We start from the raw sequence: 19,027 nt of genomic DNA, 5'->3' as shown, positions 1-19,027 counted from the left end.
AGAAATGAAATTTCCTAAACCAATAATAAATGTCTTTACAATAAATATCAAACTTAATACAATGTCACTACCAATCAAACATTTTAAGCAAACATTTTCTAAAGCAGCTGCAACAACGAAAAAAAAAAATTTTTCGGTACAATATATGAACAAACAAACAAACAAACCACCTTAAATAAATAAATAAATAGATATATGCTGAGTAAAAAGATTAATCAAATAATCTTACTTGGTACTGATCTTCTGGGTCATCAGTTGGGATGCCATAAAACATGATATTGGTCAGCATGGTGGTCAGTAGAAGAGTCAGAGCACAGGTCAGTCTCTGTGTCCTTGTGAAGGGACAGTTTGGTGGACAAGAGAACACACTGACCCACAGATGTTTCTCCCTCATGCTGAAGCCACTGTTACTGGAGAACAGGTACGAGAACTCCTTCATCTCCTCCACTGAGGCAGGGCGCAGGGTGCGCTGGATGCAGAAGTCATCCAGGTCCAGAGCAAGCCAGCGGTTACACAAGAACTCACAGACCTCATTTCTCTGCAAGTCCCTGACCATCAATTTCTCCAGAAACCAGGCAGGAGCAGCTCCAGAGTTGTCGTGCCAGATGGTGATAGAGAGGAGGTCACCCAGGCACTGGGCACAGGTCAGTAGGAAACTGTCCACGCCACCACTCTCAAATACTGGACGCCTGGGGTCACTCAGAACATGACGGTCACTTTCACCATTTTCACCTTTGAAATGGAAAATAAAAATTGAAAACAAGCGACAAGTTTGTTACTGTAAAATTAGAGTTTGAATTGGTTTGTAATTCATTTTCACCACTTTTTTTTTCTAGTGCAACCTTCAAATTCACCTTTAATAAAACAGCCCACATTAGCTGTGGTCCCTGCCCCTGTCCTCCAGCCAGTGATAACTGTCACAAGGTAGCCATACTTATTCTCTGGATCATTGTCTTCTAACACTGTCACTCCAGCCTGGAGACATGAAAAGAATTGTTACTATTAATGTCATTAGCAACAGTGAAGCTAAAAATCTTGCAATGGATTTAAGCTAAAATTGTAGTGTGCAGAATACTGCAGGGGCGGATTTAGGCAGATTTAGGCCATCTTCTGGGTCTTCTGGAAGACGGTCACATTTTTAAGTTAACATTGACGGGTATCTAATTTTTTTTGTCGGAAGACGGTCAAAAATGGAGGATGGATCAACAAAGATAATTTGGAAGATTGTCAGAATATCTCTGGATCCACCCCTGTGCTGGGTCTATTTTCTTAATCTACTTGAAAATATTTGAAAGCATCAAAATGTGAGCAACTGGAAGCTTTGCTTTAATTTTTTGATTACTGATATAGATAATGCTCATATTAAATTTTATTTGGTTGCATAAATACCAAAATAAATATATTCAACATCAGCTGTTTTTCTACTGCATCGGGGTAGGGTGGAGTGCATTCACTTTTTGAACTACATATTACACAGCCAAGAAGGAATCAAATAGGGACCCCCCTGAGACCCACTAAAGTCATGGTAAACTGAAATAAAATCCCCTCACAATCCCCAAGCAATTTTGTATATCAAAATCAGAGGAACATTCACCTTAAGAAGGTCTTCCCTGTCCTTCTTGCGTGCCCAGATAACAACTGCCAGGTAGATGCCCCATACACACAGCACAATGCTCACCACCAGTGGGTTCTCCAGTAAAGTCAAGAACAGAGCAGAGTCTGCCACAATGTCAATAGCATTAGGCAGAATAAAGAAACTGCCAGAAAACACAGTCATGTGATGACAGATACAGTGTAAAGTAACAGCTGTGCTGAGGGGAGAAACCTGGATACAGAAAGTGGGAAATGTGTTAGGTGAGATATTGTTGGATTGTGTTTGGAGAAGACATCTTCTATAAGAGACTTGGTAGCAAAAATTGGAAAGAGTATTAGGTGAAATCCCTGGTGTTTTCATATTTATTTATCTATTTATTATTCTATCAATTCATCTATATTTAAACAAAAAAGCTGACTACCTTACAACCTTCACTACTCCAGATTTCTTTCTGCTCATCCCAGAACAAACAGGCACTGGAATGGACTGTGACCAGAAGTTGGACATTCTCATTAACATCTATGTGCCCTGTTGTATTGTAACATAGAAACAATTGCTTATTATCAGAAAGGGGGCACAGTAAAGGGAGATGAGGAAAAAGTCATCAAATTAAAATGATTGAATGTAAACAAAAATATATTACAGTGTAAAGAGAGAGAGAGAGAGAGAGAGAGAGAGTGATGGAGCACAGTGAGCACAGTATCCACCAATAAGCTGTCATCCATCACAGACAGTGATGGAGTATAGTACCAATACCAATACCAAATCAGCTCAGGGGTATAGATAATTACCCCTTAACAGCTTTACTAGGTGTGACAGATATTTAAGCAGTTTAAGTTGATAGCAATTTAGTGAGATTCTCCAGGGAGATAGATCGATCCAAATATCTGTGGGAATGGTCCCTAAAATATCAGCTAAAACGTTGAAGATTGATCTTGTTTTATTGGAATATATTTGTGTTAAAATCCCTAATAAACTACAGTACCATAAAAAATGCCCAGTAGTTATAAAAATTTATTTGTAATTGACCAAATATAAAATTGAAATAAATTCCATTACATAAATAACTTAACATACAATAAAATGTATAATTAAATGCAGTATATATATTTTAAATGAACTTAAAAAATTAAGAATTAGTAAAAGTCCACAATAATTAAAATAATCAATTTTCTTTTAAAAAATCACCGTCCATACTCACTGTTCTCAAAATCACTGGTATTTAATAAAGTGATCCCAATGTAATATACAGTGTCTGCTTCAGTGGTTTCATTTTCTGGGACAAACAGAGCATAGCCACTGGCACTTTGGTTGCCATGATGATAACGCATCTCTTCGGGAACAGGGATAAGTGTAGTGCTGTTTAAAATCTAGGGAATCAATTAGGAAAAAATTAAATGAGTACTCACATAATTTAATTGCAACTGATCATATTAATTAATTACTCACTGATTTATTACATTTTTTGCATTATGCTTTTGAAGTGATTAAAGGGATAACAACTCTACATGTGAAATCTACATTTCACAATATATACATAATTGTAAACAGCTCACAAAAATATAATATATTTTATTTTACCACAAAAATGGCAGTTGTAGAAATTATTCTGAAACCTGTGCCTTGTGACCTCCATAGATAGCTACACTCTGTAATAATCTCTTAAGAGATTATAACATAACAAAAAAAAAAAAAAAATTTTAGAAAAAAAAGGGACTAACTCTGAATGTAGAGATAGATTCATTAACCATTGTTTATGTGGGAAAATTGTCATTTACCACAGGAATATTCAATTTTTGGTCAAAATGAACAGTTGTTATCCTTTTAAATTTCTGCATACTTTTTGAAACAAGGCAGCAAAGCTGTCAAATGTACAGACAAAAAACAGGAAAAAAAGATGCAAAATAGGTCAATTTGTCAATTTTGATGCAATAATAAATAATGCTTATAATAGCACTGTCAGTCAACACTGAATTTTAATCATGCACAACAGGTAACATGGTCAATAACAGGAGCAGATCCAGAGATATTTTCTGACAGTATTCCAAAGTATCTATGTTGATCCATCCTCCATTTTGATGGTCTTCCAACAGAAAAAAAAATAGATACCAGTCAATATAAACTTAATAACCTGACTGTCTTCCGGAAGACCCAGAAGATGGTCTCAATCCACCCCTTCAATAAGATTACAGTTTCAGGACCATGAGAGACCAAAGTCACATGATGAAAGTCTCAATATTTGAAAAATGATGACAGTGCATAAAATAATATAACATAATGTTTAAAGACATAAAAAACAATACAACTGCTTATGTGGAAATACAGAAAATGAGCAGAGCCTCGGGTGGATGGAAGTTATAAGTCACAAATGCCAGTGTTTGAGAAAAAATTAACAAGGCAGCAATTGTTGATTATTATTGATTATTGTCCTCTTTGGCCCACTTCTGACAGTTCCTGAAAATTTCAGCAAAATCGGTCCATAACTTTTTGAGTTATGTTGATGACAGACAAACAGGGGTGAAAATATAACCTCCTTGGCAGAGGTAAATATAATTCCAATGAAGCTGCTATTCAAACTTTTAATCTTTGAGTTTGATATATATATATATATAATAATAATAATAATAATAATTAAAATTTATTTCTTAAAACCGCACTACACTAGCGTCTCAGTGCTGTTTACAGGTAAAATTATTAGGATTACAACTTATTATATATATAATAAAAGCTAAGGTAAAAAAAAAAAATAATAATAATAATAATAATAATTAAAACTGGTTAAAATAGTAATGGTCTGAACAATAAAACTTTTTTTTTCTGATAAAATGAGAAGATATTAATTAAAATACTGTGCAAATAAGAATGTTTTAAAATCTTTTTTAAAAACCTCAACACTGTCAATAGTCCGAATGTGTGAGGGTAATTGATTCCATAAAATTGGTGCCGAAATTGAAAATGCCCTGTGGCCATAGGTTTTGGTTGTTTTTTTATTATCATTTCTGATAAAACAAGGAGTGGAGGTGGATCTGGTAAACCTGGTGAGACTGGGTGTACTTGGATGTAGCATCGAGTTAAAATATGAGGGGCATTCACCTCTAGTGAATTTAAAAACAAACAACAGTAATTTAAAAACAATTCTCTGTCATACAGGAAGCCAATGTAGGTCGAATAAAATGGGTGAAATGTTTGATCTGAGAGGGATTTTGGTCAGTAGTCGTGCTGCAGCATTTTGGACAGATTGCAATTTTTCAATTTATATATATATATCAAAAACTTATTTGCAATATTAAACAAAATTTACCTGCATAATTATCACTGCTTCCTTATTATTAATCTAGCAGAGAGCTTTACCTTTGGGAGTTTACAGGGAAATATCAACAAGTGTGCTTTATGTAATCTCATTTTATGGCCTATCAATTAGGCAAATGACTTTATAACACTGAAATTAGCTAAGTGATACCCAAGGGAAATTTACAGACTAACCCTCTCAAAGGTCTTTGATCAGGCCCATAAGTCACAACTTAAGAAAAGCACAAAACAATAATGCACAAAATAGGAGACTACCAATTCTGATGCAATAATACATTATGTTTAACTGCACAGTCAACATTAAATTTTAATTTTGCACAACAGGTAACACCGACGAAAGTAAAAGCATAAGGCTTCAGGCCCATCAGAGTTCAAGTTTATGCTTAGAAAGTGCCAGAATAAGAAAAATGAAAATTTCACACAAAATTGCATAAAATTCAATAATAAATGATAACCCAACTGACCTGGCTTTCTAATTTGAACTACATGCCAATCCTAAAAATCATACTTATAAGTTAAATATAATAATAAACACAGTTTTTTTTTTCATAATGTTTGCAGTAGCAGTGCAAAAAGATTATTGTCAATTTTGGTGTAACATTACATAATAAATTATAGAATAATTAACACCAATTTTTGATTATTGACTATAAATAGCATGGACATGTAGAAAATCTGATTACCATACGGCTTCATGTCCATGGGAGCTCTGAGTCCCACAATGAATATGCCAAAAAGATAATGAATATTTCACTAAAATGTATAACTTCCAGAAAACGAAGCCAATTAGACTGCTTTTCCAACACGGGCTGCATTTAAGTCATGTGTTTCTTTTTTGAAAGTTTGACAATCATAAGTAACACGGTTTTCCCATAATGGTCATCATGGCAGCAGCACCAAAAATTGTGTTTTCTTCTATTTTGATGCAACATTACATAATGCTTAACAGCATAATGACCATCAATTTTTAATAATAGAATATTAGTAACATGGACATTCAGAAAATGTGACAAGCAAAGGTCTTCAGGATCATGGAACTTCAAAGTCACACCTTGAAAATGCCAATAAGTGAAAAATTAATTTTTCACAAAAAACTGTTAAATTGCCAGAAAAATTTACCAAACAGACTGCATTGCCTACTGAAGCTGTATGTTAGACCCATGTTTCTTTCCTGTAAGTTTGAGAACAGCAAGTGACATGATTTCCCTTAAATGGTCATCATAGGAGCAGTGCCCTAAATAGGGGTTTCTTCAAATTTTGATGCAACGTTACATAATGTTTAACAGCATAATAACCATCAAATGTTATTAATAAAATATTAGTAACATGGACATTCAGAAAACATGACTAGCAAAGGTCTTCAGGATCATGGAACTTCAAAGTCACACCTTGAAAATGCCAACATGTGAAAAATTAAATTTTCACAAAAAAACTGTTTAACTGCCAGAAAAAATTACCAAACAGACTGCATTGCCTACTGAAGCTATATTTTAGTCCCATGTTTCTTTCCTGTAAGTTTGAGAACAGTAAGTGACATGATTTTCCTTAAATGGTCATCATGGGAGCAGTGCCCAAAATAGGGGTTTCTTCAAATTTTGATGCAATATTACATAATGTTTAACTGCATAATGACCATCAATTTTTAATTATAAAATATGAGTATAATGGATATTCAGAAAATGTGACTAGCAAAGGTCTTCAGGCCCATGGAACTTCAAAGTCACATCTTGAAAATGCCAAAATGTAAACAAGACAGCACTGTTCTGAAATGGGTTTATTTCCATTTTTAACACTTTTTTTAACATAAAACAAAATAAACATTTTACTCCCATTTTTATATGACCAACTAAGAAAATTGATGAGATGGGAAAAGTATCAATAGAACAGTGTTAAATGTCCAATTTCCTCCAATCTGAGATTCTGAACATAGTGGACGATTGAATCTGACAAACTGCAATGATAACAAGTTTACAATGTTTTTTACATAATCAACTAACAATGTTGTAAAGATGCAGGAAATATCAGATACGTGAAAGTGTTTGTTTGACATTTCCTGCATCTTTACAACATTGTTAGTTGATTTTGTAAAAATGATGGTAAACATGTTATCGTATATTGTGTAATAAAGTTTCAAAAATGGAAATAAACTCATATCATTGCAGTTTGTCAGATTCAATCATTCACTATGTTCAGAATCTCAGAATGGAAGAAATTGGACATTTAACACTGCTCTATTGATATTTTTCTCATCTCATCAATTTTCTTAGTTGATCATATAAAAATGGCAGTAAACTGTTAATTTTATTTTATGTTAAGTGCAAGTTTTTCTAACCACCAGGCAAATCAGCCAAAAAGCGGCAAGGTGGGGTTCTCACAGAATACACTCATTTTGCCCACAGTTAATCACCTTTGTGACCTTAATTTAAGGACGCTCTCTCATATTTAAGATTTCATATTTCTGCCCTAGCGATTTTGATTAAAATTGTAAGACAAAATCTTCTTACCATATGAGTAAAAAATATGAAAAAAAAATTGGGGGTCACCACGCTCGTTTTCGAGAGGTGGCGTCCCGAAAAACGCTACGTTTATTACATTGCGTTATATGGGGATTTTGCCAAAATGCCCTTAATTTTGCTGAAAAATGCAAAAATAAAAAATTCTGCCCTAGCGATTTTAATTTTATGTGGATATGTTATAGATCTTGGTAGACCTCAAAGAAATTTACAAAAAAATATGTACCACACCATGCTTGTTTTTGAGCCAGGGCTGCTTGAACATCGATTTTTATCAAATTTACATAGGAATCAATGGAAATTTCCAAGCAAATTTAAATAAATGTGTTTTGTATCGTGGGTTTTTTAACTCATACATTTATTTTGCTTCCATGAAAATTATATTTATACTTCTCTGCATCAGCTAACCAAATTTCATAAAGTTTGCTTATCCCATTCATAATAAATAGATATTAATGTTGAAAGTATCAGTTGGATTTCAGTATGCCTCATGGAATGCCGCCATATTGGATTTTTCATAGGCTGGACCTACAAGCACATGTATCAATCTCTTGTGACTTTTATATCTTCCTATTCCTTTTTTCTTATATTACTGTTTTATACATTTTTAACATTGAGATAGCTTGATAGATTGTTTGCTTTGTATATTTTAATATACATTGTTTAAACAATGTATCAATTTCTTACTACTGGTACGTTACATGTAGCCATATTTCTTGACAAACGTGCTTTGGAAACTAGGTGGCAAAAAAGTTAGAATATTCGTCTGAAGACATCTTTTGGTTATCAGTTTATTTCGATTTTAATATTATATTTACAACATGAAATCAAATAAATATATATAATAAATATTCATACATTTTTAAAATTTAGGCATTAAAGACATCCTACATGCATTTTTCTTATTACTTTATACATTCTGTTACTCTTTTTTGTGTTTAGATTAATTTTACATATAGAAGACAATAAAGACCATCTAGACCTCTTTGAAATGACATGTGCAAATGCTGATATATTAACCACGACATCTTGATTTTCCCCCTAAACATGAAGAAATTATTATTATAAACTAGGTATTATGTAGAATTTGCTAAAGGTTGAACACAGGATTTTGTTAATTGAATGGGATGAAATAAAAAATCAGAAAAGAGGATTTTCTTCACTTTCATCATTGCAAAAATTAACTAAATTTTGTAACTCAAGACTATATTTTAATGCATTATGGGCTGAATAATTTCTGTGAAGTAATAAATTTACAAACTAAAGTCTCTTGTTTATGATTGGGTAAATTAGGATAAAGTTGGAATAAAGTACACTTTATCTTCTAAAATATACTGTTTATTTTCCTAGCATCAAAAAAGTATTGCATGTATCTGCATAAAAACCCTTGGTCCTCTGTTGTGTGTTTTATGGTTTTGTCCATTTGCACTTTAACAAAACCATTACAAGAATGACGTCGCAACACGCCAGGCGGGTGCACACCGGTTGCATCTTTTCTGGAGAGCTGAAAATCGCACTGTTTGCAGGTCATATTGTTCAATAACATACTTAAATCAACAACAAAACGCCATGAGTCTAATTATTTTAACTTATTGTGAAAGAAGAGAATTGTTTTCAGCATACAAATCACGGTAACTTGGCCCTGGGTGATCGGAAACCAATGCTGAAGAAGGCAATGTCTTGTTGCACACATCGTAACCATATGACAAATCTCCGCAATACACTTTGTGGTCAAAATACAAGCCCTTGTGAATGTTTTCCGTGAGATAAGATCATGTCACTGCTATACAAGCCTTACTAAAACGCTCTTTTCAATCCCTTCTTCGCGTAACTTCTTACATGCGGTATTTGTAAACAAAGTCGCAAGTGGGTACTTTACGTCGTAAAAGACCAAGCGTTCACTCATACGCAACGCATAGTTGACATATTCGTAGCGCTTCGACCAAAATAACATCAAAGATTTCATACAGATTTCTTAAAAAGATGAATTACGTATTTTATTGCATGTTTTATTTTCATAATTAGCCGCTATCTCAAAAAACTACTCATGCGCGAAACCTGCGCAGATCGCAAAAAAAGCTAATATGAGAGGACTACCTTAACTGTAAAATATTAAAGCTTTCCGTTGCGTTATTGTCGAGATACAGCCACATGAATATTCCACTGCCTCGCGTGGCTCCCGTCTCACTTTTCAGCTGTGTGAGTGGTGTATTTTTCACCGAAGTTTGCTTCACAAATGTGCATCAAGTGATCAATTCATTATTTCGGTCAATACCAAAATTGAAAGATGGATATATAATCTTTATTACGACAGAGATTTATATCATAAATCCGTTGCTATGGTTACAAACTACCGAGGTTATTTGAGGTCACTTGATGACTTCCGCAGATACCCACCCTGTCAATAGCCTTATATCTCCACTAGTAGAGCACCTTAGATAATTACACTGATATTTACTGAAAATATGGACAAGGGGCCTACCATAAATTAATACACTGGCGTGGCCTTTTGCCTACAAATTTTGCAACAGCGAAGCAAATTCTTCTATTTTCTGGCTATATTATCGTAAAGCATTTTTTGCTTCCCACAGTTTCGATTTGCATTCAAGAATGTTTAAGTTAATTTCAACGTTAGTTAGGGACTAATTAACTGAAATAGTCTTCTGTAGTTTTTATTTATTGATTCCTGGATAATAAGTATATGATAAGTATATGATAATAAGTATATGTTCAAATACGGGGGTTAACATGCATTCGAAACTAAATTCGTGTAGGCGGCCATGACAGTTTCAAGTAGCAGTGGTGGAAGACGTGCGATAAATGCACTGCAGATTTTCCGAATTTCAAGCAGCAAAGCCCATACTTTGTTGTTCTGTAGACCGTTACAAAGACGGAAAGGTTGTGCGATACTCAGGAGATACGACTAAGATGATTGGGGTCACCTCCCGATGCTAAAAGTTACATGCAGAGTGAGAGGCTAATGAGAGGCAATGTCATCATCAGAGGAAATGGAGAGTGAGCTCGACTCAGTCGTGTGTCCTGCGCATCGTCACATCCTATGGATCCTTTGGGGAGTCGCAAGAACACGTCAACTACTACTTCGGACCAAGTTATTATTGTAGGACTTTCCTTGCTCGGACCAAGCGGGAGCTTTCATGCACAGTCAGTGTATTCAAATTTTTATCAAGACGAAGCCAAGATGTTCAGTTCGTTGGGCCCAGGTAATTAAAAAGTTGCCATTCGTCACATCTTTATAATAAATTAACACACCGAATTCACATACAGACGGAAGGTTGATAATGGTATGATATCTGTGTTGTTTGAATAAATATGCATAGTGATTAGACAAGTGAAGCTAAGTCATCATCTAAATACTGCTATCTCGATCTGCATCATGACCCTCAGAACCACAGCAAATATGTTATTACATATAGTGAAAAGAGCTTATGTTTTGTACTGTACATGTTAGCAGTGTAAACTTTTTTGTTTGTATGAGCAACAAGTTACAGAACCCTCACAACTAAATAATACTGCTTTTGTAGATCATTGCTAGTGATTAAAAGAGTTACAATCATATCACAATTACATGAATAATATTTTATATATATATATATATATATTATTTTAGGCTACAACTAAGTTTTACTTCATATATATATATATGAAATAAAGCTTAGTTGTAGCCTAAAATGGGGTTTCATGGTAAATTTTGTTGGTTGAAAATTAAAACCATTCAGTAGATTAAAGAATAAATTTTTGTTGTTATTTTAGGTAGAAGATGTTTGGAGACTGGTCAGAAAGAGCAGCCAGGAATCAGATATATGGCAAAGAAAATAAAGTGATTAATCCAAGCACCCAAAAAAGAAGTTTTGTGAAGAGGATTGACTTACTGCCCAACAGACTGAAATGTATTTTTGACGTTTATCTACTTTGAACAAGTATTTGTATCTACAGTTGAAGGACACCAATGACCTGACAGATAGCTAATGTCAGCCATGATGATCCAAGCAAGTAGCAAGGAGATCCCCCATAAGGAAGTACAGTAATTTATGGGAGCTTCATTAAATGATGAAAACTGACACTTTTCGATGACCTTTTTTTACAAGGAGTTTTTCAGACATGAATTTTTGCCCCAGAGACGTGGAATTCCGCATTTTTTAATTCAATTCAAGGTGTCCCGGACCTCTGGCCGCTTAGGTGTTGAGTCCCTTGATAAATGTTCGGAGTTCTTTTTTTATTTATTTATTTATTTATTTATTTTTTTTGAAACCTAGGATCATGTCTGCTTTTTTCTGTTTCATTTTACTGAAGATATCCGTGAATGCCACCTTTAAATGGGATAAGATCTTACTGAGATATTGATATGGAATATCATATAATTTTATTCCTTGGAGCAAAAGATCAGTTTGACTTAAATATTTGGAAGCAGCAATATATGTTCCTGGTCCTGAGTAGTGCAAAATAATCCATGAATTACACCGTTACAGAAGTTCAACTTATTTCTTCATTCTTCTCAGGAAGGGGATTCAGTTGGATAATATAGATTTGCATTACTTTGATGTTCTTGTAGAATGAAAATCAACCTTACTTTTTTTTTGAAACATTCACTTAAGTCTTGAGTCAAAACTTTGTCGGTGTCTTATTCAGTTAAGGGTGACAGGAGTAGTCTTGAATGGCAGTTACAATGCCTTCCACCCATTTATTAAGTTATTGGTAATACATATTTTCCAGTATGAAGATTTGAATTGTTTGCTACACTTTCAAATAATTTGCTTATTTATACTTAAACTTTAAAGATCCAATAAAGAGATGATTGCATTATGAAACATTGTTGATTGATTAAAAGCTGTGTGTGTGATTGGTGCCCACTTGTGTCCAATAATTGTAGTAGTAGTAGATCAAGAGAAATGTTAAAGGAATACAGTTTTCTTTATATGATTAAATGTAAGAAAAATGTGGTTTTTTTGTCGTTTTATTTTCTGAATAATTTTTTAATTTGGCTAAAAATATTTTTAATTAATTTTGTAAGCTACAGTGTTACAGGGAATACCATTCCCAGGTGTACAATCCAGATGGAAGCTATTGAGCAAAGGGTAAAAACTTGAGGCCAAGTAGCAGGTTGAAAAGGGTTTATGTCTTGACCAAAGCTACATAAATTTCTATCACAAGTCATCAAAATATGAATATGACGGTTTATGTCTTGACCAAAAAGGGTTTATGTCTTGACCAAAGCTACATAAATTTCTATCACAAGTCATCAAAATATGAATATGACTGTTTAAATCCCAAAGGTAGGCTCTGTTATAGGGCAATTGCCTATTCTTGTAAAGTCTATTGTTCAATTCTGCCGTGATTAGAGTAATTGAGCAGGTATTACTGGCCAAGACAAGAGCAACACCCATCCAAATTTTACAATTTTCGGATATTTTAATATTAAAATATATCGCCAACAAAAGAAAAGGCCACGAGGATCTCCTTTTTACTTTATATTTTTAATGTTCCTTTACAAACCCATACAGGTTTGACAGCCATAGGACCTCTACTAGTGGGTATATGACCCTCTGAAAATCGCCATGTGTAAACTTAGTTTTGGGGGGTGGGGTAAAAAAAGTGGGTACAGTGTGGACAAGGTGGGTTATATTTTTAGTTTGAATGTCTTGGGGGGAAGAATATTGATCAACAAAATACATCATACATGTACATAGTAAATATATTACTAGATAAGAGTATACTAAGCATATATATGAGTGACGTGTATGATAACTGAAAATCTGCTTCGAAAGCTGGAAAAACAGAAAATTGGGCATAAATCCCCTGTAATACAGTTTTATGGCATAACATTTGGCAGAAGTTAAAAGGGTCCTCAGGCAAGTATTTCAGCCCAATAAGGTCAAATTCTGTGAACCCCCACCTTGCCGCACTTGTCTGGTGCTTAAAAAAACTGGCACTTAAAAATTGTTAAAAATGGGGAAAAAAACATTTCAGAACAGTGCCGTCTTGTTTACATTTTGGCATTTTCAAGTTGTGACTTTGAAGTTCCATGGGCCTGAAGACCTTTGCTAGTCACATTTTCTGAATATCCATGATACTAATATTTTATTATTAAAAATTGATGGTCATTATGCTGTTAAACATTATGTAATATTGCATCAAAATTTGAAAAAACCTATTTTGGGCACTGCTCCCATGATTACCTTTTAAGAAAAACCATGTCACTTACTGTGCTTACAGGAAAGAAACATGGGACTAAAATACAGCTTCAGTAGGCAATGCAATCTGCCAGTTAAACAGTTTTTTTTTTGTGAAAATTTAATTTTTCACATATTGGCATTTTCAAGGTGTGACTTTGAAGTTCCACAGGCTTGAAGACCCAGGCTAGTCACATTTTCTGAAAATCCATGATACATATATTTTGTTATTAAAAATTGATTGTCATTATGCTGTTAACCATTATGTAATATTGCATCAGAATAGAAGAAAACACAATTTTGGGTGCTGCTGCCATGATGACCATTATGGGAAAACCATGTTACTAATGATTGCCAAACTTTCAAAAAAGAAATACAGGACTAAAATGCAGCCTGAGTTGGAAAAGCAGTCTAATTGACTTCTTTTTCTGGAAGTTTTACATTTTCAAAGTGTGAACTTGAACTCCCATGGGCCTGAACCCTTATACTTGTTTCACATTTTACTTACATTGGTATTACCTGTGGAGCATAATTAAAATTTGATGTTGAATTTGCAGTTTAACATAATGTACTTTTGCATCAGAATTGACAGTAGCCTATTTTGTTATTTCCTGCTTTTTGTCTGTACATTTGACAGCTTTGCTGCCTTGTTCTTATATTGTGTTATCAGTGTTGCATTTATATTGAAAAAAGTGAAAAAACTGCATAAATTCCCTAAAAATGGCCCAATCATGCTGATTTTCGAACTTGACCTGCGTATTATTAATATTCATCAGTTCTGTAAGTTTCAAGTCAAAAGGTAAAATGGTTTTCCACTTATCGTGTTATCAGTGCTGCATATATGCTGAAAAAAGTAAAAAAACAGCATAAATTCCCTAAAAGTGACCCAATCATGCTGATTTTCGAACTTGACCTGCGTATTATGAATATTCATCAGTTCTGCAAGTTTCAAGTCAAAAGGTAAAATGGTTTTCCACTTATCGTGTTATCGGTAAAAGTGCACGGCGACGGCGACGACGGCGACGACAGACGCAGATGATGGCTATATGTACAGACACATCTGTGTCTGTACATAAAAAAATCAAGTACCTATTCAATACTTATAATTCAACAATAACTGACCACATAATTTACTTCAGAAAGAGCATATCTGTGAAAAAATATATTAAAAATTTATCATAACTCTTTTTTGGTTACACATAAATGCACTGACTAAGCAGCATACCTCTTCCTTGCTAGGCCTGGCATTGGCTTTCAGGTAAACTTGCAGGGTGGTATTATTGTCTACTGGCCAGATGGTGATCTGATGTGATTTGTTGGTCTCAGCATCAAACTTGAAGTAAATGACGTCCTCCATGGTCCCGTTAGTCCCTCCTTCAAGTTGGAGGGTGGTGATACCACAGTTCATGTCAGCCTCTAGAATAAAGGCTTAAGATTTTAAAAAGTCTTTAATGGTATTGTTTAAATCTCATGTAGACCTGTTCCCAACTGAGGCCATCAACAAACTTGCTACATGTTCACTCAAAATCAATTGCCTAGCAAAGTTTTTTTTATATAGCATGGAAAATGTCTGCATAAAATGTTCTGATAGAATAAAAAAATGAAAAGCTAAAATTTGGCATTTAAGACAAAATATCAAAAGTGCAATCAGAATGAATCCCTTTCATGCAATATTTTGTAACAATAAGTCACTAGTCTACACAACATCTTTTAGTTTCTTACTTCCAACAGGGATGTAAATATCCATTGGTACTGGTAGCCAGTTGAGCTGGGACCTAGCGCCATCTATAGTCATTTCAATACCAGAGCAGCCGGAGGTGACATCTTGAGCTGAAACATCCCAGGTGAATGGATTCTCCGGCATGTAGAATATCTGATAAATAAATCAATAAATAAACACCCATTTTACTGTTAGATACTAAAATATACCTATGTTCAAGGAATCATATATAAACAGAGCTCTCTGAAAGCATTTACATTGTTAAATGAAAAAGTTAAATAACATCAAGGAAACAAACCTGTCTTTGATCATAACAATACCCCTCCCTCTCCATACACATACATGGAGCTGTGTTTCAAGCATATAATTGCATGTTTCAAAGATCCATTAAATGAATGTAACAGGAATAAAAAAAAGTTGACACTTTTATTTTAAGATAAAATCTAACCTACATCCCTGCCTTAAAGGCACATAGTAAACAAAACAAAATTAAATAAAAAAAAAACAGCTATACCTGCAAATTAACTGCAGCAGACATACTCTCATGACCATCACTAAGCATATTTTGAACAGGAGGTAAAGCAAAGCTGCCGACCATACACGGTGGTGTCTCATCACTCCCCCCTTCTGCTGAAATGAGCTGGGGCACTTGCAGTTGGTGGGAACTACTCATTGCGTCCAGGCCCAATTTTTGACACTAAAACACAATTACACATGGCATAAAGCATATGATGTCATGGATGACTTCAAAAAATGAGTGAACTGCAGTAGACTGGTGCAAAACTGATTCAAGTTAAAATAAATATTGATGGGGAAAATATATTGGGCTTAATTTTCTATCAAATAATAAGAGAGTTGCCCAAAGGGTTTGATTCCTTTTCAACAAACATTCTGCTACCATATTACTTACAAATTGGTAATTTTTTAGGTAATTATCAATATGATTGAGATTTGTTAACATGACAAAGTTAATATTTGTGTCTAGCCATATCATTTCTAAACTTAAAGATGCTTAACATTTCTTAAATATGACAAGAATAGCTTTAACTGACATTCTACTCTGGCATTTTAATGGAACTGGGGCACCAATACTGAAAGATACATATCCTGTAACCATTTGAACCAATGCAAGAGCAAAACTGACAATTAGCCTTATCACAATAGTTAAAACATACTACATGTTAAATCTTCAAGCATGTGGGTTCAATCTTTTTCTTTGCAAAGCTCACCCACCTTGACACTCAAAGTCTTGGTGGCTATAACAGTGGGTTCTTCTCCTGGTACCTTCTTTGCCAGCACAGTGTCTGAGATAGTGCTGATGACACTCAGTGCTTTATTTGCTATGTATCTGGTCTGCAAGTTGAACATGGAAATACATATTTAACATTTTGATTGGAAAGGTTTATAATTATATAGGGATTTGACTGTTTAGTATAGAAACTTGAACTTCTTTGCTTTTGATTTCAGGGTTGGTTTATTAGTTGTTGGTGGTTTGCATGACTGTTTGGTTTAGTATGAGCAAGTGGAATCGAGAGAAGTGAATATTACCAGCATGACACAATCTGTAGAGGCCAAAGTGCAGAAGGTGAGAGGAAGGATCGGAAGTCAGTCAGTTTTATGTTTTTTTCTTTTTTTTTTTTTTTTGTCTTCTCAGTGGCGTATCCAGAGACATTTTCTGACAGTCTTCCAAATTATCCCTGTTGATCCTTCCTCCATTTTTGACCATCTTCCGAAGAAAAATAGATATAGGCCTACCCATCATGTTAACTTGAAAATCTGACCGACTTCCGGAAGACCTAGAAGACGGCCTCAATCCGCCCCTGCTTCTTTTGTGTGTGTGTGTGTGTGTGTGTGTGTGTTTGGTACAATGAAGGGGATTTATTTGGTTCATCTGGTTGATATTTATGTCTGATCTGGCTGGTCGTTTGGTTGCAGCTTTCTTGCCTGTTAAATTGCAGGTCCATAGCCAGGGAGGTCAGGGGAGTATGAACATTTGCCCTTTTTGTTAGGGAAAAGGTCCCCTAAAGGTAAAAATTGATCTAGGTACACAAAGTTTTCCTGGAAAAAGGTCCATTTTTTTCAGAAAAAGACTCCCCTACCTTTGAAATTGCTGGCTACAGATCTGTATTGCTTGGGAGAGAAATCAATCAGTCAGCTGACAAAGGTTCCTCTCTCTCTCAGGGGTGGACCATTTTCTGGGTCTTCTGGATCTGCCCGTGCGTGCGTGCGCGCGCGCATGTGTGTGTGTGTGTGTGTGTGTGTGTGTAAAACTGACTGACTTCTGATCCATCCTCTCACCTTCTGCACTATGGCCTCTTCAGATTGAGTCATGCTGGTGATATTCACTTCTCTCGACTCCTCCATGGTGGCATTCAACAGGTTGGAGGTGGATTGAAGAATCAAACTACATAAATAAACAATACCTTACGTTTTACAATGAACATACTACATTATAATTTAGTAAATTATGATCAATAAGGATTGTTTTTTCATATTGTGTTTTTTTTTCTTTTTTTTTTCAGTTTTTAATATTTAAGCTATGGCCAATGGAATACAAAGAGGGCATCCGGCTTGCCCAAGTTCCAAGTTTTTGATTACTTTGACTTTAAACATTTAAAGCACAGAAAACAGCAGATAAATTTATATTATTATAAAGAATGATCTATCACATTGGAAAATGCATTACGAATGAGATGGGTCTAATGCCATGAAAACAAATCAAACCTTACGAAGAAAACTGGTCGGTATATTGTAAACAAATATACCCATACAAAGATGATAATGGCAAATTGAAAATATATGTACTGCTAAACATTAAAGAGTATCTACCATTTATAATCCTTTATTATAAACTTAAATGCAGTAAGAGATTAGCTTCTGATTTAATAACATTTGTATGTGTTTGTTAGTGCTTAGGAAGAGATTCTTTCATATCTTACGTGGCAGTGTCCTCCACTTCAGTAAAAGTTGCATTCCTCTGTTCACTGCTCAACACCTGGGATAACCTCTCCACTGTGTTCATGCCTGAAGTCTGAAAATTAATCTAATCAATATGGAGGTAGTCCAAGACTACTGGGAAATTGTCAATTGTCTCAAAAGAAACAAGACATGATTTTACCTATAGGACATGATATTTCCACTGTCCAACAAAATGCCCAAAAAAAAAAAAAAAAAAATGCTTCATCTTTCAAAGAAACAACTTTTTTTATCACCCAGATACAAGAAGGTATAAAAAATCATTTTGCATATTAAAGCAAAACTGACAGAAATTAGTCAAGCTGGAAAACATACAGAAACAAGAAAAAAAAAAAAAAAAAAAAAAACACTCCATGAACCCTTAGCAAAATGAAAAGCTTCCAGCAATATTGGGGCAAAATTACTGCAAACTAAAAGTTTGTGGCAACTAGTTTGCAGGAGTTTGCAAGGAAACTTTTCTTGCTGCTAATTTGCAACAAATTTGTAATAACAACATTAGTTTACAGCAGGTTTGCAAGGAAGTCTTATGTCCTGGCAAATTTGCCACAAATTAGATGCAAATTTGCAAGAAAATATGAAGTTTGCAGTAAGGTTGCAAGAAAGTATTCAAGTCCTTGTAAATTTGCTGCAAATTAGCAGCAAACTCGCAGCATATTTGCAAGAATTTCTATATGTTAATAGAATTTCTTGCAAATTTGCAGTGAATTTGCGAGAGTTAGCGGCAGGC

General features: G+C 34.5%; 1 protein-coding gene and 1 long non-coding RNA gene across 3 annotated transcripts in view; one reads left to right on the top strand and one right to left on the bottom strand.

Annotated features, from left to right (window-relative positions):
* Window positions 1-19,027, bottom strand: part of LOC106159110 (polycystin-1-like protein 2) — a 60,810-nt gene that overhangs the window by 18,897 nt on the left and 22,886 nt on the right. For both annotated transcript variants that reach the window (XM_086994896.1, XM_086994895.1), the window contains exons 8-18: window positions 18,264-18,355; window positions 17,623-17,728; window positions 16,558-16,677; window positions 15,839-16,021; window positions 15,327-15,477; window positions 14,830-15,020; window positions 2,796-2,964; window positions 2,016-2,122; window positions 1,595-1,825; window positions 855-975; window positions 230-732 (exon numbers count right to left, since the gene is read on the bottom strand). In XM_086994896.1, the coding sequence (XP_086851022.1) occupies window positions 230-732; window positions 855-975; window positions 1,595-1,825; window positions 2,016-2,122; window positions 2,796-2,964; window positions 14,830-15,020; window positions 15,327-15,477; window positions 15,839-16,021; window positions 16,558-16,677; window positions 17,623-17,728; window positions 18,264-18,355 (1,974 nt within the window). The remainder of the gene's footprint in view (window positions 1-229; window positions 733-854; window positions 976-1,594; window positions 1,826-2,015; window positions 2,123-2,795; window positions 2,965-14,829; window positions 15,021-15,326; window positions 15,478-15,838; window positions 16,022-16,557; window positions 16,678-17,622; window positions 17,729-18,263; window positions 18,356-19,027) is intronic.
* On the top strand, window positions 9,529-12,372 carry LOC147759920 (uncharacterized). The gene is made up of 2 exons (XR_015331214.1): window positions 9,529-10,637; window positions 11,188-12,372. It is a non-coding gene; the product is annotated as an uncharacterized LOC147759920 (long non-coding RNA).

This window comes from Lingula anatina, chromosome 9 (assembly GCF_051362555.1).
Source record: "Lingula anatina isolate TDL-2025a chromosome 9, LinAna3.0, whole genome shotgun sequence".
Classification (NCBI taxonomy): Eukaryota; Metazoa; Brachiopoda; class Lingulata; order Lingulida; family Lingulidae; genus Lingula; species Lingula anatina.
This window is presented reverse-complemented; position numbering and strand designations above follow the sequence as displayed.